Source organism: Vidua macroura, chromosome 27, assembly GCF_024509145.1.
Source record: "Vidua macroura isolate BioBank_ID:100142 chromosome 27, ASM2450914v1, whole genome shotgun sequence".
NCBI lineage: Eukaryota > Metazoa > Chordata > Aves > Passeriformes > Viduidae > Vidua > Vidua macroura.
Genome location: NC_071597.1, coordinates 5,204,476 through 5,227,484, shown reverse-complemented (window position 1 = coordinate 5,227,484; position 23,009 = coordinate 5,204,476). Strand labels below are relative to the sequence as shown.

Below are 23,009 nucleotides of genomic sequence, written 5' to 3'. Positions count from 1 at the left end.
AGCTACCCAGGAATGACATTTTACAAAAGCAATGTACCATTACATTGGAGAAGGAGCCAAAAATCCCATGCAAATGATTTCATAAGCAAATCCAGAGTACAACATACACCACAACCAGCTACTTGATTTCCTGACAGTAGTTCTGAGAGGGTCAAGAAATAAACTGCTCTAAAGGCAAGAGGGTCTCTTGGGGTTGAATATTTGGTGGGGGCAGAAGCACCAAGTTCCCCAGAAATCTTATAATGAGGGAGCAAACCCAATCCCAAGGAATTTCAAACATCCTAATATACTGAGGAAGTCTAAGTAGCCAATTCTAATAGAAAATAAACATCCAAGACTTCAGAACATTTTGGAAAGTCCTTGTCTCAGAGTACTAGGAGAAGAGGCTGCTGGTTTTTCTTGGAATATATGTGGATATTCACAACATTTTTTTAGAGTGCTCTACAGAAGTTTAAGTAACAGAAAGCAACAAAGACAGACCTCTACCACCCTAAAGAGACTCACTGTTCTTTTTTAGTGCACAATTCAAAACCCTTTCAAAGGGCCCAGTTCCAAAATGCATCCTGTACTCAGCTTTTGGAAAAAAGTTTCATGTTTTTCAGGCATTTCATGCAGGGCCTGGGAGACTAACGGGACTCAGAGCAGGAGTCACTTTGGAACAATTCTTGTACAGGATGTACAAATCACTTGTGAATTCTAAATACTTCTGGCTGCCTGACTCTGCCTCTTTCCTGGAGCAGAGTCAGACTGCCACACACAGAAAGAGTGGATCTGGAAACCAAACCAAAGCTCAAATTAGAAGAATTAAGCTGGCCCAATGTAAAGAGAACATTGCTTTGTGAAAAAGGGACAAGACAGAGGATTCTCTTACCTAATTGTATTTACTAAATGTGGTTGATTATTACCAAAATCAGAGGGGAGGACACACAAAAAAAGATACAACTACAGACACCAGTAGAAAGAAACTCACTCTTGTGATCTGGACTCCCAAATTAGAAGGGTTTGCTTTCAATACATCAGCTGAAAACGTCACATCACAAAGAAAAAAAGAAAGTAAAAATATAACAGGAGTGGAAGAGAGAAAAAAAAAATAAAAACAAAACCAAGCAAGCATTACTAGAGAGCTGTGGGGGAGTGTGCCAGCTAGTCTACGGAGCAGGAGCGGAGCCACGCCACGGGAGCGAGCTGGGGTCTGGAGCAGGGGACACAACGGACACGCACGGACACAGCCATGATCCCACCTGGAACAGCAGAGCTACTTTCACCAGGACAAGTAAAGGGCTCAAGGGTTTCGTGGTGTATGTTAAATGTTGAGGAGTAAATTTTTTTCCAAGAGGAAGGGGAAAAAAAAAATAGATGGACTGAGGAATGCTATCAGCTTTTTCATGCTGATTTTGAAAGTGAGTCTGAAACGCCCTGGGAAGTTACAGCCACCAACAGCTGACAAAACTGTTTAATGGGGGCTGATGCCAAGTCTCGAGATCACTCACCCATTTGGAAAAAAGTATGACCCAGCTATTTACACCAGACATGAACTGTGACCTTTTCCTCTCAAGAGGAAGGTGCAATGGTGCACTCAGAGCCCGCTGTGCCCCCAGGCATGGTCCTGACCATCCCCCAGGACACAAACTGAGCTCAGAGCTGTTTGGAACATGCAGCTGCCCCCAGGCTCTCCTGCCTCCATTACATGGCAATTTGAATGCAGACAGAATTAAATGCCCATTATTAAATGCTGACCTTTCTGTGTCTCTGCTCCCTCAAACCTCCCACTCTCAACACTTAAAATTTAGAGGTGTGAAGCAAATTAACTACCCCAAAGCACTGTAATCCAGAATATGCACCACAGCAACTCCCATGTGCACCCAAACCTGGGCCCCTTAGGCTGACAAACCACTGGCTCTCATGTCAAGACTGCTGAGAATTTGGTACTTCCAAAATTGGGGAAGAGTTGGTCTGGTTTTCAAAGGACCAAGAGATCTCAAGTCTGAGTTTCTTTTTGTCACACAGGAGTCAGGAGGAAAAAGAGTCTTGCTGGGGAAGTACAGGATAGAAAAGCTCACAAATGCACCATGCCAGCTCCTTGGAAATGCAAAATACTGAACAGAACATAGCTCAGCTTCTTAGACTGACCTAAACCAACAGACCTATCATCAGAAATGACCCCAGGTGCAAGAGACCTGGCTGGACTGCATTACCTTCCCTAAATGCATCCTGGGGGAGGGAAAAGGGGGGAAAAAGGAGCTCATATTGCTCATCTGTAAGGACAACCTGCTGCAGGAATGAAAAATACCCAGAACTATTCAAAATAATCTGTAACTCTCCCCTCACTGTTTCAAATATGTCACTGAATCCAGTGATTCATCCCCTCAGAGTGGATAACCAGTTCACTACAGCCATGCCCACCCTGCTCCCCAGTCCTGACTGGGAAGGGGGAATCCAAAGAGAATTTCATTGGCTGAAGGGAGCATGTGGAGCACTGAAATGCTGCTCACACATTTCCAGGTCTCAGCCTGGCCAGGAAATCATTTGAACTAAACAGGTATTTAAGCTCAGCTTACACTAAAGAAATTTCCATCTAATCCTGAGAAGAGTGTTAATTCTAATCCCCCAAAAACCTCTAAATGACTTTTGGCACCACACCATATGTGTAGGTGTGAGTGAGGATGGAGGTGCATGGAACTGCCCCTTCCCCAGCATCATGGAGAAATTCTAATAAAGCCTTAACACAGCCACTCAACCATCCTCAGGGAACTTCTCCCCTCCGCAAGGAGTCCTACTTTTGGGGTGAATCCTCCCTTTTAAAGTATTCCCATTGTGCTGAGCAAGACAATGATTTTTTCAACAGGATTAGAGCCACCAAACCTGCATTAAATCAAACACATGCTTCATGCTATTACAAGATTTCAAAATTAAGGGGCATTTTTTTTCTCCCTGGGCAGTGTGTTTTCTGAGGAAGCAGCAGTTTATCGAAGCAGCAAGATCCTTTCAAACTGCAGGATCATGGGGACCATAAAGCCAAGGAATATTCTGCTGGTTTATTACTTCAGCTGTCAGAAGGACTACACTGCAGTGACCAGCAGTGACACAAATCACCAGCACTTACATAAAATTTCTCCAGATTTCCACATGCTGTAGGCAGTAGTTCACTACCTCCAGCCTTCCTGGGGTCTATTAATAGTTCCACCCCCCTCAGCTTTGGAACAAAGAATTGTATTTTAAGTTTCCAGCCTTGTTTCTAACAAAATTCCAAACTCGTCTCTGCATTTCCACAGGAGTGCAAATTGAGTTCCTAAAGAGCGAGTTTGGTATCAAATCTGCAGCTGCCTCTGGACTGCAGCACAGAGAGGCCACAGTGCTGGATTATCTCCCAATCCCTGCACGGCTCGGGCAGGGCCAAACTGGCAAACACTGCCAGCACCTTCCAATTCTCACAAATCAGCTTAAACCAGCTGCACCAAGGCGCTGCTGAAAAGCTCCTGAGAGCCCATCCCAGGCACAGCAAAGGAGGGAAATCCAGGGGAGCGAGCAGGAGTCAGGAACTGTTGCAACAGGAAAATCACTAGATCATTACAGAACGTCCTAAGAAGGAAGGAACCCCCAAGGATCATCCAGTCCTACCCCTGGCCCTGCAGACACCCCAACAATCCCACCCCATGCACCCCACCCCTGGGAGCACTGTCCAAGCGCTCGTGGAACTCTGGCAGCCTCAGGGCCATGAAAAAACTCTGCACAGCCCAGATTTTGCTAATGAGATGGTACCAGGTAAGCCTTCCCCAGTACCCAGCTGGGGTGCACAGCTTTACAGGCTCAGGACCAGCAGTAGATAGATTTTCTCTGTTTAAGCTGACAAAGCCACACAGCATCATTGAACTGAGGCCCACTGAGAGACTTTCTCTGCCTAAAAGTGCAGAGCAGAAAGAGCCCCTGTTATTCTCACAAGACAAAAGCATTGTCACACTGTCACCAGACCTGAAGATGTGAGACTTTCATGCCAAGCCTCATATTGAGATGGGTCAAAGCAGATCCACCTCTGGGGCTCAAGGCAGGAGGCAGCACCCATGACATCAGAGCCCCCTCCTCCCTTGCCATTGTTCTCATGTCTCTCTGCCAACCCACATAAAATAAAATAATAATAATGTGCTTTTCATTCTGTGCCAGCAGATTTCTTGCTTTCTGAACTTTTGATGTCTGCTTGACTCTTTGCCCCAAAAGCTTTTGGGAGAGAACGATACCATGAAACACAAGCTCAAAGGATGGCAACCTTGATCATTTTACTGAAGCGAGAACACAAGCCTGGTTTATCTTTGGTCATCAACATTCTTTGCATGCTTATAAATGAAGTGAAAAGAACAGAGGAGAAATGGCCTGCAAATGCTGTTTTATTTCATCTTAATTTCCTCCCTGGAAGGAATCAATATTTTTCTCAGCTGGGTTAAGAAAAATATAGAATGGGTTGGGTTGGAAGGGACCTTAAAGCTCACCCAGCGCCACCCCCTGGCATGGGCAGGGACACCTTCCAGTATTCCAGGCTGCTCCAAGCCCCAGTGTCCAACCTGGCCTTGGACACTTCCAGGGATCCAGAGGCAGCCACAGCTGCTCTGGGCACCCTGTGCCAGGGCCTGCCCACACTCACTGGGGAGAATTTCCTCATCATCTCTAACCCAAACCTACTCCCTTTTCAGTTAAATCCATTCCCTTTTGTTTTATCACTCCATGCCCTTGTCCGAAGTCCCTCTCCAGTTCTCTTGGAGCCCCTTCATTGTTAACTGGTGGGTCTTCTGAGGGCAAAGCATTTCTGGAGCAGAAGAACCTCCCGTGTAACACAAGTACCTCAGAGATTCCCTCCTCAGTCTTCTCCATTCAAGCCGTGCTTGGAGGCCCAAGGTTTTGGAAATCTCAAGTCTCCCCAAAACACAAAGTCCAGCGGTTGCATTCAGAGTACTCCTCAACCCCAGCAGTGACTGTCTTGGTAATTTTACTGTGCTTGAACAGATCCCTCCCCCTCAGCATGAGAAGCAAAGATGCAGCTAATTAGGGCACAAAGAGAACTGCACATCTATACTTTCAGTTCTGAGTTCCACCCTCTTTCCCAAAGAACTTCTTTATGGAATACACTCCCTTCGCCCTTTTACAAAGAGAATCCAGGCAGAATTAATCACCTACACCTCCAAAACACCACATACTTAGGGGAAAAAAACAGCTACATAAAATCTGCATTTCAATGCTGGTTTGTGTTCTCCCAGGGAACCTGGCACAGGTTCACTCAGGAACACGTTTGTTTTTCACAGGCAATGCAGAAGGGGAATGTTTTGATTCTGTTGGGTCAGTGACTCAGTAAACAGCTCAAGCCTCAGCAGGCATATGAGCAGAATGAGGTGATGGTGGAAGATTCTCCAAGTTCTTGGATTGTTAAAAATCCCCCATAGTAAAAGCTGACTGTAAATGCTACCTAACTGACACACAAGGTAATTCCAACCATAACTCTTGCAGGCTGCTTCAGGTGCTGGGCTCTGCACATCCACCTTTATTTGATAGGAACACAGAGACTGGGCACAACCCAGACAAGGGGCTCACAGTCATCTTCACACAAATCTAACGCGAGGTCTTCATCTTAATGTCAAAACCCCAAACCAAATAAGGAGCCCTCACAGGTGTAATGCCTTAAGGACACATTCCCACTGAGACCAGAGTGTTCTAGGACTGTGGGAGCTCCCAAGGATCAGGACATTGTGGATCTGCAGGAAAGCAGCAAAAAAAAAAATCACAGAATCACAGACCTGTTTGGCTTAGAAAAGATCCTAAAGATGACCTTGTTTCACCCCCTGCCATGGGCAGGGACACCCTGAACTATCCCAGGTTGATCCAAGTCCTGTCCAACCTGGCCCTGAACACTTCCACCCATGGTCCACCCATGCATGGTCCATCTTCACCACCCAAGATCCTTCTTAGCTGCAGAAGTTTTCTTTCTACATTTGCCACCTTCTGTCTGTTAATTATTATTAATTATTGCTCTGTTGACTGTCAGGACTGGGCATCATGAGGAGCGGGGCCCTTCATAACCTACCAGGCCTTCAAGATCAAAATCCTACAGCTAAAAAAACCCACCACTGAAGACATCAGCAGCAGTACAAAAAGTTATGAGATGCAGCCTTTCCAGCTGCTCACTGCAGGGTGTGTGAGAGAACTGAGCTTATTGCCCCTCCTGCAGGGCCACCTGCACCCACTCCAGCTGCTTGCAGTCCCCTGAGAGGGACAGGCTATGTGCTGACTGGTCCTTAAAACAGCTGCACTTCTCATCAACTATCAACCTAATTAAAACCAGCTCCAGAACAACACTGCACACTTCCAACACAATGGCTAAAACATGCCAGTGGTTTGGGAGAATAAATGCAAGGATCTTTTCCCAGGTAAGGAAATGCTGCCTTTTGGAGAAACTTGGTGTTGAGGTTGATTCAGATGTAGCCAAATGGTCTATGAAACCAGGACAGGCAGGAAGTAAAGAGAATAAACCTCCCCTTTAATTGTTTGGTGGTGACACAATTTTGGTGGGTCCAAAATTCATCCGGTTGGGATCAAAACACTTACCTATCATCCCTGTTGGGCAATAATCCCGAGTTCCTTCCTGGAATACAAGACAGCGTCTTTATAACTCGGGAGTGGAAAGGGATCTGAGGATGGAACATCTATTTACAGGGACAGCCTAATGCTCGCAGAGCCACAGAGGGATAACCAAACACTTCAACGTCAGCGGGACGTGGAACTAAAAATACTTAAAAGCAAAAATGCTGTGGAAACTGAGCCAAGAAAAAAGCAAAAACAAGCTCTGTTGCCTCAAAAATTACCACTGAGACAACAAAATCTTGCAGATGATGTATACCAAGCTGGGTTGCTATAACTAAGATACTGTAATGGCCTTTCTTTCCAAGAAAGCCAACTGATGGCCTACTTTGGGAAAACTTCATGTTTTTCCTCAAAAACTTTAGGCTCACCTTTCTGCAACTTCACCCTCTTGTCCAAAGAGACAAACTATAAAACATCAACGTGCAACAGATCAAAAGCACAGCTTTTTTAAAAAACTCTTTTAAAATTTAGACTGGACTGCTGGGTATGAGCCTCCCTGGAGCAGGAGGGAGCACAGCAGAGAGATAATGTTCCTTATGCAAATTCACTGGCATTCTGTCTCGGGGGTTTCAAGTTCACTCCCTGAACGCTGACCCAGCAGGGTCACACACATTTCAGCCCGACAAAGCTGGACAAGCAATTTTTTCCCTAAGCAAAGCATGATTGCTTCTTTGTTTAAATCCCTCTGTAACTAGAAATTAATGCTGGGTGATGCAGCCAGAGTTTGGAGGCTCATTTTCTCCAAAGCCTGCCTGAAGTGAGTGCAATGAACAGAATTATCCAAGAATATTTCCAAATTCCTCTCAAAATAATCAGCAGTACCAAGCAACCTCCAAATTCTTTCTCCTGATGAGATGACCCCACCCTGTGTGCACACAAGACATTTTTCTCTCAAGCCACTCCTGCTGATGACTCCTTTTATTGCTTTCCACAGGTTAGTTTCCTCCTCCACAGCATCTCCAGCTGCTGGAAGAGCTCTGAGCCTGGCCAGGCTCGCATCAGTGCCCCATCAGTCACCGAGGGCTGGAGCAGTTCACGGAATCCCATGGCATCAGCACACCAAGAATGTGACACAAACAGGTCCTGCCACCTCCCAGATAAATGCAGGTCACTACACTCAGGTTTCAGCCAAATTGATGGAGGCCTTCCAAGGAAGTTCTCTGCTCTCAGATGTCATGACTGAGCTTGGCCAAAACACCCCTTTGCCAATAACCAAGGAAATAAATGAATTTCTGCTCTTGATTCTACCAAACCACTCCTCTTCACAGAGCCCAACTGCCCTGCCATGAGAATTCCTGACAAGACTCCCTTAGCTCAAAGCAGATTCTCTGTCATATTCTACACTTAATACACACAAACAAAAATCATACTCTAAAGCCACATTCTTGTTTTCAAGCTGTTTTCACTGCTATTTTGCAAGCTCTACAGCACATCCTCCTCAAGTTACCAGCATTTTGATGATTGTGTTGTTAGAATTTATGACTAGGAACATCAAACCCTTCCTCTGAGCCCTTCCAGCCCTGGAGGAGCCCAACACTGCTATCTGCTGTGCAGTTACATCTCATTTAGCAGCTTAAACGGTCAAAGAGATTAGGCTAACACAAGAACTCCCATTACTTACTGTGCAGTATGAAGCACCCTGCAGACACTACAGTACATCCCTACCTTGGGAAAAAGCCAGTTCCACAGAGACTCTGAACCCACCTTCTCTTGAGAATTACAGAATTTGGGAAGTGCTTCTCTCTGAGGATTCCTTTGACACAGCCCATTATTTCCTAGTCTGTTTTCAGTAACTCCACTGAACACAGACTCAGGTAGTAAAATGCTCACATGTGGGGAATCATCACTCCCCAAAGCTGTACTAATGCTAAAAGCAAGCTGGGAGCCATCCACCTCCACGTGTACTCTCCTCAGTTTTACACCAGCACATCCCTGCCCGTGGGTCTTTCAGAAGTGGGGTTCCTTGATGCCAACCATGGAGTGGGGCTTGGGGTTCTTCTGTTGTTTTGTGTTTTTAAATGAACGATGGGCATAAAAATCTTATCCAGCGACACAAAACACCTATTCCTGGACCAGTAAGGAAAACAGATACACCAGGGAAACTCCAAGTATTAACCACAAACAAGACCACCACGATGAACATCCAACAGATGAACTGTGCTGTCTACAACTGGTTACCTGCTTGTGAGCATGGTCGTAAGAGTTTATGTGGTTGTCAAACTCCTGGTGCTTCTGATACTGCTTGTCACAGAGTTCACAGTAGAAGTTTGCTCTGAGGTCTTCCAAAGCTTTGGCAATGGCCTTTTCTTTATCAACATAATCCTGAAAAATTAACAAAAAATTGCATCTGTTAAGTGTCCTGTAGAACAGCCTGGAAGATGTTGGGTTAGTCCTTTAAGGAAAAATACTGCTTAATAAAAACTTAGTGTACATTGACTATATTTATTACAAGATCACTGAGGTTAGAAAACACCTCCAGGATCACTGGGTCCAACCCATGCCCAATGCCCACCTTGTCCCCAGCCCAGAGACTGAGTGCCACATCCAGGCCTTCCCTGGACACCTCCAGGGAGAGACACTCCAAACCTCTCTGGGCCATATCTTCCAAGGCCTGACCACCCTTTCCATGGGGAAATTCCTGCTGCTGTCCACCCTGACCTCCCCTGGCCCAGCCTGAGGCCGTTCCCTCTCCTCCTGTCCCTGTTCCCTGGCAGCAGAGCCCGACCGCCCCGGCTGTCCCCTCCTGTCAGGAGTTGTGCAGAGCCAGAAGGGCCCCCCTGAGCCTCCTTTTCTCCAGGCTGAGCCCCTTCCCATCTCCCTCAGCCTCTCCTGGGGCTCCAGCCCCTTCCCAGCTTCGTTCCCTTCTCTGGGCACTCTCCAGCCCCTCAGTTCCTTCTTATCATGCAGTGCCCAGGACTGGACACAACTACTTGAGGTCCCTCAGCAACACCAGCTCAGGGGACAGTCACTGCCCTGGTCCTGCTGCCACCCCAGTCCTGGGACAGGTGCCATTGGCCTCTTGCCCCCCTGGGCTCATGTCCAGCTGCTGCTGACCAGCACCTCCAGGTTCTGTCCAGCTTTCCAGTCATTTTGCCCCCACCTGGAACCTCCCACGGGGCTGCTGCGACTCAAATGCAGGTCCCAGCACTTGGCCTTACTGAACCCAGCTTACTAAGCTGAGCAGCCTTTGTAAATTCACAGGAGGGATTCCAGAACTTTGCAATGCTGCCGACCTTGGTGCTATTTGTTAGCCAGAATCTCAAAATATTCTGTGCTGGAAGGGATCCACAAGGACTGAACCTCCCCTGGTCATAGCAGAAGTACCACTAAAAGAAGACTGCTTCAAACAAGGCCTGCAGTGCTGATGGGACAAGGCAGCTCGGCCTCAGGGGATTCCTGGATGGTCTGTGCTCCAAGGCGTGGCTCAAAGCCTCAAGCTGACCCAGAGACATACTGGCATCAAATCTAGGAGGACCCCTGCCTTGGGAACAGAACCAGGATCTCTCCCCTTCTACAACTGAACTTTTGCATAGGTGGAAAACCAAACCTCAGGCAGAGATGAGATGCCTCACCTGGCAACAGCTACATCCTTCCCTCTTTTGCTACAGGTTTTGAATATGCACTGAGCTCTGGGACTAGGGAAATCCCAGTCCCTCAGGTGGCTGCACTGGCTGGAAATCCAGGTATGGAAGGAGCCTGTGCTACCCCCAGGGCTGCTGCACATCTTGGGGGCTCCAAGACACACCTGATGCTGGGACACAGCAACCTCAGGGCTAAGCAGCTGTTCCCTCTTGCCAGACTGTGTCAATTACAAGCCCACCAGCGGAATTAATAAAACATCGCCACTCTTCACGAGCTCTCTGGGGGAGGTTTACCCTGAGGAGGTGGAAGTTTTTACTCAAAATCAGCTACAAATGCTGCATCACAAAGCCAACTGTACTCATTGCAGCACTCCCCATATAATCATTGACCATAGGCATTTCAACTGGAATAAAGAGAAATTATATAAAAAAACAGCCTAACATTAAAGAAAAAGCACTTAAGGATCTTTTTTTCCATCTTCAATACAAACCTCCTATGGGAAGCTTCCTTCCTCAGCAAGAGGAGGCCTCAAACGTTTAAGACAGAAAACTTTGAAAGGTTTTTCCTTTGAATTTCAGATCTTGTTCAAGGCAATATGGTTTATCTCTTAGTTACCACATCAAAATGGCATTAAAATAACATTACTGAGCATGTTTTATATGATAGAAAATGTATATAAAAAATTTCAACACCTGAGGAGAGGAAAAAAAAAATCTAAAAAAATTTTAGTGCTCATGTTTGGGATTGTTTTCAATTTCAAGCACTGTTCACTTCTACATAAAAAAGGAAGCAACTTCCTGCTTCCATCTATTACCAGATGCCCTTGTCAAGGAAAAAAAAAAAAAAAAAAATCAACAAATCTTGAGTTTGGAGCCTGAGGCAGGTCCCCAGGAAGACAAGAAAGGAAAACAGAGCAGCGTGAGCTCCACAGAACATGGATGTTTAAAGTTCCTCTGAATCCCAGACAAGCTTCCTGTGCCATGTGTAGGTTTTTTTGAGCAAGCATCCTGTGGCTAAACAATGAACCCCAGACATTTGAGTGATCAGAATTTATACAAAAGAAGGGAATTAAAACACATTTCTTGGCTGCAGAGTGATCTGAAATTCTCTGAGGCTCCCTGAATGGCTGATGAGGACACACCACCATCGGCAGTTACATAATGGACTCCTGTGGAGCAGCAAAAAGTAACGGCTGCAGAGATTTTTCACAGATTAATACCAAAATGCAAGGGGCTAAGGATGAACTGAGCTAATAAAAACCCACTGGACCCAGGAGAGACTGCCACTGCTCCAGAGCTCCTGAAAAAAACCTGTGCTGGATGAGGGCAGGAAGAGTAAAGAATCTCAGAGCAACAGAGGTTGGGCTATGTTTGGAAAGATAACTGTAAACACCAAGAACTCCAGGATCACAAAATGGTTTTGCTTGGGAGGGACCTTAAAGCTCACCCAGTCCCACTCCCTGCATTGGGCAGGGACACCTCCCAGTAGACCAGGTTGCTTCAAGCCCCATTCAACCTTTCCAGGGACAGGGAGTCCACAGCCCCCTTGGTACCTGAACACCTGCAGCTCACTTACCAAGCAAGTCAAGATCTCAAGGAAAAAAGAAAAAAAAAAAAAAAAAAAAAAAAAAGAGGAGAGGAGGCTATAAATTTTCATAGCTGAATAAACTGCCTGAAGAATTAACTGTTCAACTGGGGAAATGGAATTTTAGATTTGCCAAGGTTATGTTTAATTTTAATGGCATTGAAACTACTTTCCCATTATTTCTGAAATAATTAAAATTTATGCAAGACTGACACTTCATTTGGATGTCTTGGTCTCTTCCTCAACCCTGGTACTCCCCAAATCTCTGGACAATTGAACAAGCAGGCTTTCCTCAGAGCTGATGGACTGTAGGGCTGGGAGCGGAAGAGTGGATTAAAGGATGAGCAGAGACCATGTCTCCACAGAGAACCTGGTTACAGCTAATCCAAGAATGCTCCTGCATGTCACGTTCAATCCCAACACCACAGCTCATTTTTATCAGCCCTTGGCTTACAGAATAACCCCACAGGTTTTGTAAATCCCATAGAAATACAGAATTTGTCTTTTTTTAATGCTGCCTGAACAATTCTTCCAAAGAGCTCCAGCCCATCAATTTCTCCAAGCTGGAGCCATGTCCTACCTTTCCAAAACAAGCAGGATTTATGCAATAACATCACAAATGTTCTGCTCACTCCTCACTCAGTACAACACAAGAGCTCCTCCCCCCCCAGCTGGTAACTGCCCCTCTACCACCTGCAGGTTTTGTCCTGACATGGCAGGCTCACTCTAAAAATCTGGCAGCCCTGGGTGTAGGGAAGGAAATGTCCTTCTCACCCTTCTCACTCCAGGACTGTTCCTTCCAGAACAGGAGCAAAGTACACGGAGAAAGCCCTGCTGCTGTCCTGGGGCTCTTCAGCAGCTAAACAAACAGGAAGGTTGATGCCAGGAAGTGAATAACTGGTGTGTTAAAATATAAATCATCTTCACAATGACCAAACCCAAGAGCAGTGAATTTCTACCACCATCACTGCAGCAGAACCAGGAGAACTCAGCCCCATCAGAACAGGTCTTCGCCCAACCAGCCCACAGACACTGATGTTGATGACCCTCTCTTTGTACCTTGTATTTCTGCCTCAGCTCCTCGGTGTCTTCCTTCTCCACCTCCAGCACTCGCCTCCGCTCCGTGGCATCCTCGGCGTAGTCGAGCTGTTTAAAAAAAAAATAGAGAAGAGATGCAATTTGGTCCATAAATACATTGCACTATCAGATCTACCAGATAGCACAACTTAACAACTTTAGCTGAAACAGAATCTGCAAGTTGTACTTTGCTTTCCCTGCTTTGTCACCCCAAGTGTAAAACAGGTCATTAATCCCCCTGATGCGGAGGGCCCTGGCAGGCCCATGACAGCTTTGGGGAGGGGAAATCTCAGAGCCCAGGGATTTTGGGGAGCATCCAGACCCCAGAACTCAGGCTCACAGGGATAAACAGAGGATGCATTTTGCAGATAAGTGTTTTCTTACTGCGCTGATTCCAGAGCAAGCTGTTCTTTGCCTTGGATGCACAAACTCTCACCTGAAATGTCTTTCCCACCCACTCCCCAGAAGCCCTGCAGGGGTGAGGGGAGCTCACCTCCATCTCCATCCGGCCCATGCCCATGACATCATACTTGACAACGATAGGGATGGGATCTGTCCTCCCTGGAAGAGGAACACACAGAGAGGGGTCAGCAGCAGCCCAGCACCACAGCTCACTGTACACATTGGGTTTGGGTGGTTAGAGATCTTGCCTTGGAGTGCAGAGACCAGAAAGCTACAGTGAACCAAACACAAGCCATTCTCACAGCTTACAGCCAACCCTGTGCCCAGCTCCGAATGGCACCCAGGATGATAAATGCATTTTTCTGAACATTAACTGCTCATGTAAAAGCTTCTTGTGGTTAATGTTCCCCTATGACAAGCCCTGGGGCAGGGCTGATATGTCAGGACTTGAGCCTTCTCAAGGCTTCCACATCAGGCTCCTCATCTTCCCGATAAGACTGAAGAAGCTGCTAATCACATTTCACTGTTGCAGCTCATGAATAATTGATTAGAACTTCACTGTAAGAGATGTGGAAGCCTCTCTCCCATCAGCTTTTGCCCTCCCCAGGAGTAAGAAATGCTGAGGAGAATAATGGCACAGAAGCCAAACTTCCTCCATCCCAACCACCCAGTCTAGGCCAGGGGTGGGTCCCTGCTCCCCCAGCCCCTGAGCGATGCTCTGGCCCTGCCGTGTCACCTGTAAGCTGTGAAAAGGACTGGTTGCGAAGAAAATTGACTTTGAACTAATCAAACTATGCTGGAGATTTATTTTTTTAAAAAAACATATCTTTAATCCACTCATAACCAGCCAAACAAAGCAAAATGGGGCAGACAAGCACTTTACTACCACAGCTTTTTTTTTTTTTTTTTAATTATTATTATTTTGATTTTTACATCACAACTGGCACTGGTGGTTGTGATGTAACCCACTGACAAAGTACTTACCTTCTCCAGTGCAAACCTTGAGTGAAAAAACAGAATGTTTACTTCCCTTATTATTGCTCTTGTTTGGTGTAAACAACTCTTTTGTTATACACACATACACAGGTATTATACCTTTGGGCTAAAAGATTGACATGTTGGAGTCATGCCGAAATATTCCACTGCCATCCACATGTGCAAAAGTCTTTAAAACTGCCTCAGAAAACCTGGATAGGTGTGAACTCTTTGCCAGCATCAGCCATAATTCCTGCCAAAAACACAGCCCTAGAGGGGCTTTTGAACCTTGAAGTACTGACATGTGGTTTTATTCTGAAATAAATCCATTTAATTAATTGCTTTATGGTTTTGTTGATATGCCTGGGAATTTGGCAGACAGGTATCCATCAGGTCCAAAAGTAGTGATCACATTGACCATTGAAATAGTCTGGATTTTTGGATATTTAATGCTCATCTTTGACAAGGTTTCTCTTATGCCCAATGGTATAATACAGTAAGCAGTGACTGCAATTTTTAGCAAAAGGACCAAATTAAAGACAGGTTATAAAAATGACTTCCTAGGTGCAATATCACTTTCATAACGTCTCAGTCAGGGATTTACTGGTAAGTGGTGAACCCAAATGGAATGGCTGGCACCAAGTGCCAACAATTTATTATTCAAATTTTTTTCAAGCTTTTTCTTTTTTGTTTTGGTTTGGTTATTTTTGGTTCGTTTTTGTTTTGTTTCTCCAGCAATTGAGATCTTTCGATGCAGCCTCATTGGCCTGGTAAACCCCTGCATACAAACAATGCATCAGTACTTTTGCCTTCTAAGGCAGTCAAAGTTTTTTAGGTTGGTTTTTTAAAATTCAAAATCTATTTGGAAATTGCAGTAGCAAGTGCTAGTGCCCATTGTGTTGGGAGAAAAAAAAAATCAAGTTTGGACAGTATTAAAAATTTATGTTTAAACCGATTTTGGCAGTTCTAACACAAACAGAAACATCCCTTCTTAGCAATACCCTTTCATGAACAAGGATCAGACAAGTGTGCATAAAGAAAGGAAAGGAAAGGAAAATGAAAGACCAAGCAGAAGGATGATGGCTACAACAGAGAAAGTAAGCCTAACATTGGTGCACTGATGACAAAGGAGTAATTCAGTCTGAAAATTAAAAATTACCACTGCTAAGTTTACCATCACCACAACAAGTCCAGGATCATAACGCTGTAAAAAAGAAACACCATTTGTTAGGCAAAAACCATTAGGGGCAGAAAATAGGCCGTTTGGCAGGGAGGATGGGTAAAAAAAAAAATAACAGGAGGCTTCTTGCTCACCCCTCCACCCCATGACCGTGATGTGCCCTGCAGAACCAGGGAGCCATTGGGGCAGCTCTGACTCCTGCTGGGTGTTGGGAGAACTCCTGGTGACTGCCCCGCTCCGAGGAGGCACTGAGGCACATGTAAGCAGGCAATTTAAAAAGGAAACAAATCAGATCTTAAGGAAGTAGCAAATATTCTGGGCCAAAAGGAACCCTGCTTGCAGGTAAGAGGCTAATATTCCATGCGAAAAGCGATGCCTCTATTTTAAGCGGAACCATGATTTCATTATGAATGGAACCTCATGTGTGACATCCAGGTGACAAGTGGCATATCCAGGCATGTAGCACAGCTGTGTCAGCAGTGCCAACCTCACATGGATGCGCCTGGAGCCAGCTGGGGCAGCAGGACATGCTGCTGGGCACTGGGGTGGCCTTGCTCCTTGTCCAAGGAAAGCCACAATGGTGAAGGGACAGGGACAGGTTCAGGGCCACCCTTGCCCGCTGGCTGCCAGGTGGGACATGGGGAACAGCCAAAGGGAGAAACGGGACTCCCCAAGCTCAGCTCATAACTTCTCCTTTGAAGGAACTTCCTCGAGGAAAATTTATCCTACTGCTGGCCATGACAATGGGATCTTTCCCAGCAGGTAAATGTGGCTTGGACGTCGGAGTCTCCAAGGTTTGGGGTCCCTGCTGAGCTTTCCTGTACACCAGCATGCTTTGAAGGGAACATGAGCTTCCAAGGCCCAGCATTCCCACACTTCCTGCCACTCAGCAGGGCTGCAAGCAGTGCCACATGGAGGGCTAATTCCCAGGGCAAATCCTGCTGTGTCCCTGTCCCAGCCCCCTGCACCTTGCAACATTTGTTTTCTTTTTGAGGCAAAACGCAAACTCCTTCACAGACTGGTAACTGCATAGGTTGCAGACCCCGAAGCAGAGAGGGTTATTGCATAAAACACTTCCACACACAGGGAAAATCTCATGGAGAGGACAGAGCAGGAACCTCCAGCAGGATGGAAAAAATAAACAGCTCACACAAGAGTCACACCTTAGAAAACCCAATCTCAAAGGAAATTAGGTTAGTAATGATTCCCTGCACTTAGAAATGAAATAAGATTCCCAAACTGACCTGCTGTACCTGTTTTGCTTTCCTTTCCCCAAGAAATGGGAAAACCTTTCTCCCAGCTTGTGAAAAACCGCTCGGACCCAAACAAACCCTGACAGCCATCCCTTCCCAGAGCCCTGCAGTGGAGCAGGGAGCACGTGGCCAGGCAGGCTTCTCCAGATTCCCTTCTTTTTAAATGCATAAAGCTATTGGATACGAGCAAATACTTCCCCCCCCCCCCCGTGCTATAAATGAATAAATCTTGGGAAAATTAATCCTAAGGCTTCAGGGCTTTGCTATCAGACACAGGTCACGCTGCATATGGAGGACTGTGGGTTCAGTGCCATGCTCTGGCTCTGGACACGGTGCGGATGCTGCTCTGCCCCCTGGAATGGGAATATCCCAGCTGGAGTTGCCATCTGAGCCTGCCTGGAAATGCCAGCATTGTCAACACCAGCCCATGTTTTATCCTTTTTTTAACAAATCAAAACAGAAAACAGTTTTCATCAGATTTGTAGATTCAGAGGAACTCCTCCCTCCAAAAACAGCATCATGGCAACAGAATCCCAGAATGGCCTGGGTTGGGAGGGAACATAAAAACCAGTTCCTCCATGGAACAGGGACACCTTCCACTAACCCAGGTTGCTCCAAGCGCCATCCAACCTGGCCTGGGACACTTCCAGGGATGCAGGGGCTGCCACAGCTGCTCTGAGTACCCTGTGCCAGGGCCCCATCACACTCACAGGGAAGAGTTTCCTCCCAATACCTAATGTAAATTGAACCTTTACTTAATTTATAACATCTACTTCTTGTCCTATCCCAACAGGTAAATTTCTCCATTAAAGGGGCATTCAGATATAAGAGGATGAAAAAAAGTAGCCCAAAAATTCTATGCTAACATAATTCAATAAAATCTCTTCCAGTGTGTCCCTTGTGCACAGTGTGTGAGCACCACAGATGTAACACAAGAACTGTAATCCTGCTTGTTTTGTTGACATCTTCATAGAAATTCCCCCCAGATACAAGCTTTGTAGGATCCAATCCTAGAGGACTGATTGGTATCACACTTGTCACTGGAGGATAATTTCAGAAACTCAGCATCTCCAGAGGACACAGACAACAGCATCTGATCTTGTTGGACATGGAGGATTTCTCCTTATTTGTTATCTTTATGCTGCAACTGAAACCCACAGTAAGACACAACCTTCCAGGGACTTTCAGCTGCTCCTGGAAAGGGACTCTCACTCAGCTGTGTGCAGGGCAGGTTCATGACCACAGCACAGGGTTGCTCTGGTGGATAAGGGTTGGTTTGTTCAGTCAGTACAAACCCCACTGCAGGCTCTGGAATGGAAACAGGTGCCTGAAGTCAGCAACCAACATCTGCAGGAATGGATCCCCAGGGACAGGGCTCACCTTCAGCTGCACTATCTGGGAAGAGGGAAATAGGGAGGAGTCCCTGTACTCATGAATGAGCTGCATTTTAAAGATGAGGATTTTGCAACACTCAACACTGCTGGGACTGTTTCGATACAGCACAAGGGGCTGGGCTCTGCTTCCAGGGAACAAGTGACAGGACAAGAGGGAACAGCCTCAAATTGCGCCAGGAAAGGTTTAGGTTGGACATTGGGGAAATTTCTTCATGGGAGGGGTTGTCCAGCCTAGGCAGAACCTGCCTAGAGCAGTGGTGTAGTCCCCATCCCTGGAGGGATTTAAAAACTGTGCAGATACGGGACCTGGGGACAGGGGTTAGTGGTGGCCTTGGCAGCACGGGGCTCCCTAAGAGTCTATGAGAAACCAAGAGCTGTCCTGTTGAAAATTCAGACTCCTCATTCAGTACATCAAAAAGGGAGAGGGGAGAAAATCCATTCATTTTCACTGATGCACAAGCCTGGGGTACTCCTCACTGGCTAAAAATGACATGTTATCAAACTCATCCCAACTGCTGCAAGAAGCAAATGAACAAACAAGGGCAAGCTTTAATCCCGGTCCCCTTTAGGAATTAGATTTGTGAGCTCATCCTGTTTATGTCAGATTTCTGGAAGGGGTCAAAACAATCAAGAGATTCAAACAAAGGTCCATCATCCTTGGTAGCAAACAAAGTTCCAGAGAGGAGAAAGTGTTTTCCAAGAACACAGAAACTGCCCTGTGAATTTAATCCTTACTAAGCTGGGGAGAAATGATGAGAGAAAGTCAAGTTGTAAACATCCCAATCACATGGAAAACTTCCAGTGAGAGCTCAAAACTTCACAGACACACAAACCAAGGGTGCCACTTGCAGAAAACCATGCTGAGGTTTGACACTGAGGCACCAAGAAGAGCTCCTTGAACTTTTACAGGGGAAGAAACTTAGTGGAGTCTGGTTCAAAAAACATCCCTACCCCAAATGCTGGGCAATGGATTAAAGAGCAACAAATAAGGTGTTGGAGCAAAAACACAATTCCTGGTTGATTCAGGATAGGAATTCAAGGTAAAAGTGCTGTCTACGTTCATCTTGGTAAGTGGACAAGGCTGAAGGGTCTGCTCTGATTCAGGGCTGCACTGAGGAGTGAGGCAGGCTGTGCATGGGCACGGCCTCTCCCTGCCCCACACTCCTCTCTCCCAGTTTAATAAAACTACTCTTCCATTGCACCAGCACAAAGGGCCAGAAGGCCTCGTGCCAAGCCAGGCGAAGGCTGTCTGTCACAACAAACACGTGGCACTGAAAGCACAATAATTTCAGATTTCACTGGCTACACCCACTCAAGCAACACAAACTCACCACCTGTAATCAAGGGAAAGATCTTGCACCTCCAAAAGCAAACAAGGGGGCAACTGCTTCCCCCAAATGACACTGAGGCACTGAGCAAACTTCCTTTTTGGTCTGTGGTCTGCTGGGTTTTAACACAGCAGTGAAGATGGGCATGATGACAGCAGCCACAGCAGGCCAGGTTTCTCAAGCTAAGTTCAGATGAAAACATCACTCTTAAAACCACTGGCATGATTTGTGTTGCAAACAAAAGCATGGAAATGCTCCTCCATGCCAGGATTGCGGTTCCTGTGAGGACATGTGAAGATACAAGAAGATAAGAGAGTGATCACAGCTATTTCTTGGGTAAGACTGCCAAACCAACCCATATGTAATGAATAAAGGCACTGTTAAGCATTTTTATCTGCCTCTCCTGTGTTTTCCTGTATTTATTACAAAGCTCCAAAACCCAGAAAGAAATCTGACACCCCTCAGTCCCTCAGATGCTCACTGTTCCACGTTCACAGTCCTGACATACAGCCACCGTCTGCCTCCACAAGATCAGAGGAGCCAACAAATGGAAAACACATTAATATCTGAGCTGAAGCCATTTGGTGAGCAGGTGACAGCACCAGGATTCGAGACTTTGGAATTCAAACCCTGAGCTCATTTCTCCAAGCTGCAGCTGCCAAGTGATCACATTTGTGACTGATCTCAGTTGCTCAAGTGGTCAAAGCTCTGTTTATTGCTCCCCACAGCCTGAGGAACATCCAGCAAAGGCCATGCCTGCAGCCACCTGGCAACGCCTTGAAACGGGTACTCGGATCCGGCTCCATCCCACAGCTGGGGATCACCCCAGGGGCTGCCAGGAGAGGACATTTCCTGCCTGAGCCGAGGGATCTCGGCTTCACCTGCAGCTCTGAGCAGCTTCCAGCACTTGTCAGACTTCTGCTCTTCACCCTGCTCAGCCCTTGGACCAAGAGAGAATGTTTTCCCTTTTCTGAACAGATTTGGAGAGGAATGTGCCAAAGAAGAACTGCACCATAGTGATGCTGAGGGGGGAAGTGCTGACTATATTTATCCTCACAGAATTTGCAAGTCAGAGCACAAATCCACTTGTGCTTTTTCTTTTAATTGAAAACCATGCAACAAAAATACAACTTAATGGAGGAACTGGATTTTAGTATTTGCTAACAAATTTGCTATACCTGACTTTGCTACCTAGCTGGATGTACTCGTGAAAAAATAAAATAAACCCAAAGCACTTTCTATTAACTGCTGCTCCCTGTAACACCAGGATGATTTATACAATCAGTGTGGGGCACACCTTGGTCAATAGGAACAGCACTGCCCTGACAGTCTGTGCAGGTTTATTGCTTTCAGCCTGAGCGGAAGGGAACAAAGATGCAGGAAGGGTTCCCAGCCCTGCATGGCACTGCCAAGAGCTCCCGAGACACAGGCACGGCCCTGCCCTCTCCTCCCAGTGTTACATCAACAGAGCTGCTCCCCAGGGAGATGGAAGCAGCTCTTCCAGAACAGTTACACTGAAATGATGCCAAAACTTGGCTAAAAACATAAGCAAACATGAAGTTATTACTAAATAGGCAGAGGAAGCAGGGGACAGAAGGTATTTCTTCAGGATGAAAGGCTACAGGGAAAGTTCCTGCCACTGCAAGGACCTGCCCCAAAAGGGACATCCCTGCCCTAAACAGAACCACCTGCTGCTTCTGTTTCCCGAGTACTGGAGATAATCTAAGTCCCAGCACAGACCAGCAACCACCCACCTTGAAACTCCTTTTGGTTTCGCTCTGAGCATTTTCATGACAATAACCAAGTACTGAATGAGCTGCCTCAGCCCTTGAGAAGCAAACACAGGAATTCCAGAGCTACACTGAGCCCCCAAATTACCTGAGCTGTTTGATTCACAGCTGAGACACTGAGGAGCAGCTCTGCCATGACAAATTGTGTATTTCTGTTGCCACAGCAAAGTACCGCGTTGGGATTCACCTCTCAGAGATACCACAAAAGATCAGGATAATCTTGGTCTTGGGAATACTGTGGGAATGTGCAATAAATCAATGCCTTAAAACGTATCAAATTAATCATACAGGACACAGGTAACTGCTTCTATACAGGTGGTGGGGCTGTTTTTAAAGGGTCAAGGCTGCAATCAGGCAAGAATGTTTACAATAGAGAACTTGAGAGAGGCAAATCTGTGTTGAATACAGTTGTTACCCACGCTGGCTAAGGATGGGCTGGACCTGTCCACCAGAGATGGTCAATCCTTCCTCAAAGTCCCCTCCATATGGCCAGTAAACATCAAACCTTCTTCCTGCCCTCTCCAAACCCTCCCTGCAGAGCTGCCCACCCTCCCCAGGCCCTGCTATGACCCAGGAAGCAGCAGGACAACCTATTCAGTTTCCCCTGGTCTAATTAAATGAGATTAAACTACTGGTTTCAGTCTTGCAGATATACCTCTAGAGTACTATTACTTCATATTAAACGCACAAGTCCAGAAGGAAAAAAAAAAATCCAGAAGTTTTCAGCACAATTTTTTTTTTCAAACAAGACTTGTCAAAAAAATTGACAGGGAAAAGGCAAAGAGCTTATAAAAATATTTTCAAATGTACGATTCAAATTATCCCACTTCTGCACGTCAGTCTCCTGGCTTTTCATAATACTACTTTAACTTAACGGGAAATACTCATTCCAAGAGAAATCATTAGAGTGTGGTTGAATTCAGATTTCCCTCAGCCCTCTCATTCCCCTCCTGACTTATATAACTCCTAATTTATTCACAATCCTTGGGCTCATTTAGCACAGGACTTCACACGAAGGTCAAGCAATACTTTTAACTGATCTTTTGCTAGTTTCATTTCTTCGGGAGACCACAAAATTCTGGATTACCAACTACAGGCATTCCCCCAAAGATAAAACAGGCAACAAGCACCATTTTCTCACTTGTCAGAGCACAACCAGCACATATCTCTATGGAAAAGCGGCTCCCTAATCATATTTTCCAAATTAAAAAAGATCCCTGTCAACTGACAATCCCCTCTCCTGCTTATTCATATTCACTGGCTGTTAGCAAGCTGAAGCACCATTTCCAAATATAACACAAGTTATTTGTGGGAAAAAATGATGAAAAACACCAGGAAAAGAGATGAGCTGAAGGATGACTCTGCTGAATTCCTTATGAATTCTCTGAAGCAGGACTCCAGCACTGGCATGGTCAGAGTTGACAGCACTGTCCCTGCCTGATGCTCCACTCAGCACACAGCCCAGATTCAGTGAAAGATGCAGACGTTTCAGCCAGAACACAGCTGGTGACAGCCACATCACTCAGGGCATGGGCTCTGTGCTTCCCTGCCCAAGAGCTCAGCTTTTCTCAGTAACAAGACTTACACCACAAGGCAGCTGTCCCAAGGGGTACAAAATGCCTCCACCTCTGGAATTTTCCTGAGAATGAGCCACAGTGTACCACACCAGCAAAATTTTACCACCAGCAATTGGCAAGTGTAGGTTTTAGGCTGTTGCAGGTGCCACCCAGAGACAGCTCAGCACTCTCACCACTGGATTCCATCTCTCAGTGGGTGATGGATGAAGGATGTGGGTCAGGATGAAGGAACCATCACAGGGTAAA

At 46.1% G+C, this 23,009-nt stretch overlaps 1 protein-coding gene across 4 annotated transcripts in view; it reads right to left on the bottom strand.

Moving 5' to 3' along the window:
- GPATCH8 (G-patch domain containing 8) overlaps positions 1-23,009 on the bottom strand; it is a 56,329-nt gene that overhangs the window by 6,895 nt on the left and 26,425 nt on the right. For 3 of the 4 annotated variants that reach the window (XM_054000234.1, XM_054000236.1, XM_054000235.1), the window contains 3 exons: positions 13,358-13,425; positions 12,847-12,933; positions 8,800-8,943 (listed from right to left, as the gene is read on the bottom strand). In XM_054000234.1, the coding sequence (XP_053856209.1) occupies positions 8,800-8,943; positions 12,847-12,933; positions 13,358-13,425 (299 nt within the window). Of the gene's footprint in view, positions 1-8,799; positions 8,944-12,846; positions 12,934-13,357; positions 13,426-15,400; positions 15,446-23,009 lie in introns of all 4 variants that reach the window. The other variant, XM_054000237.1, reaches the window with a different exon arrangement.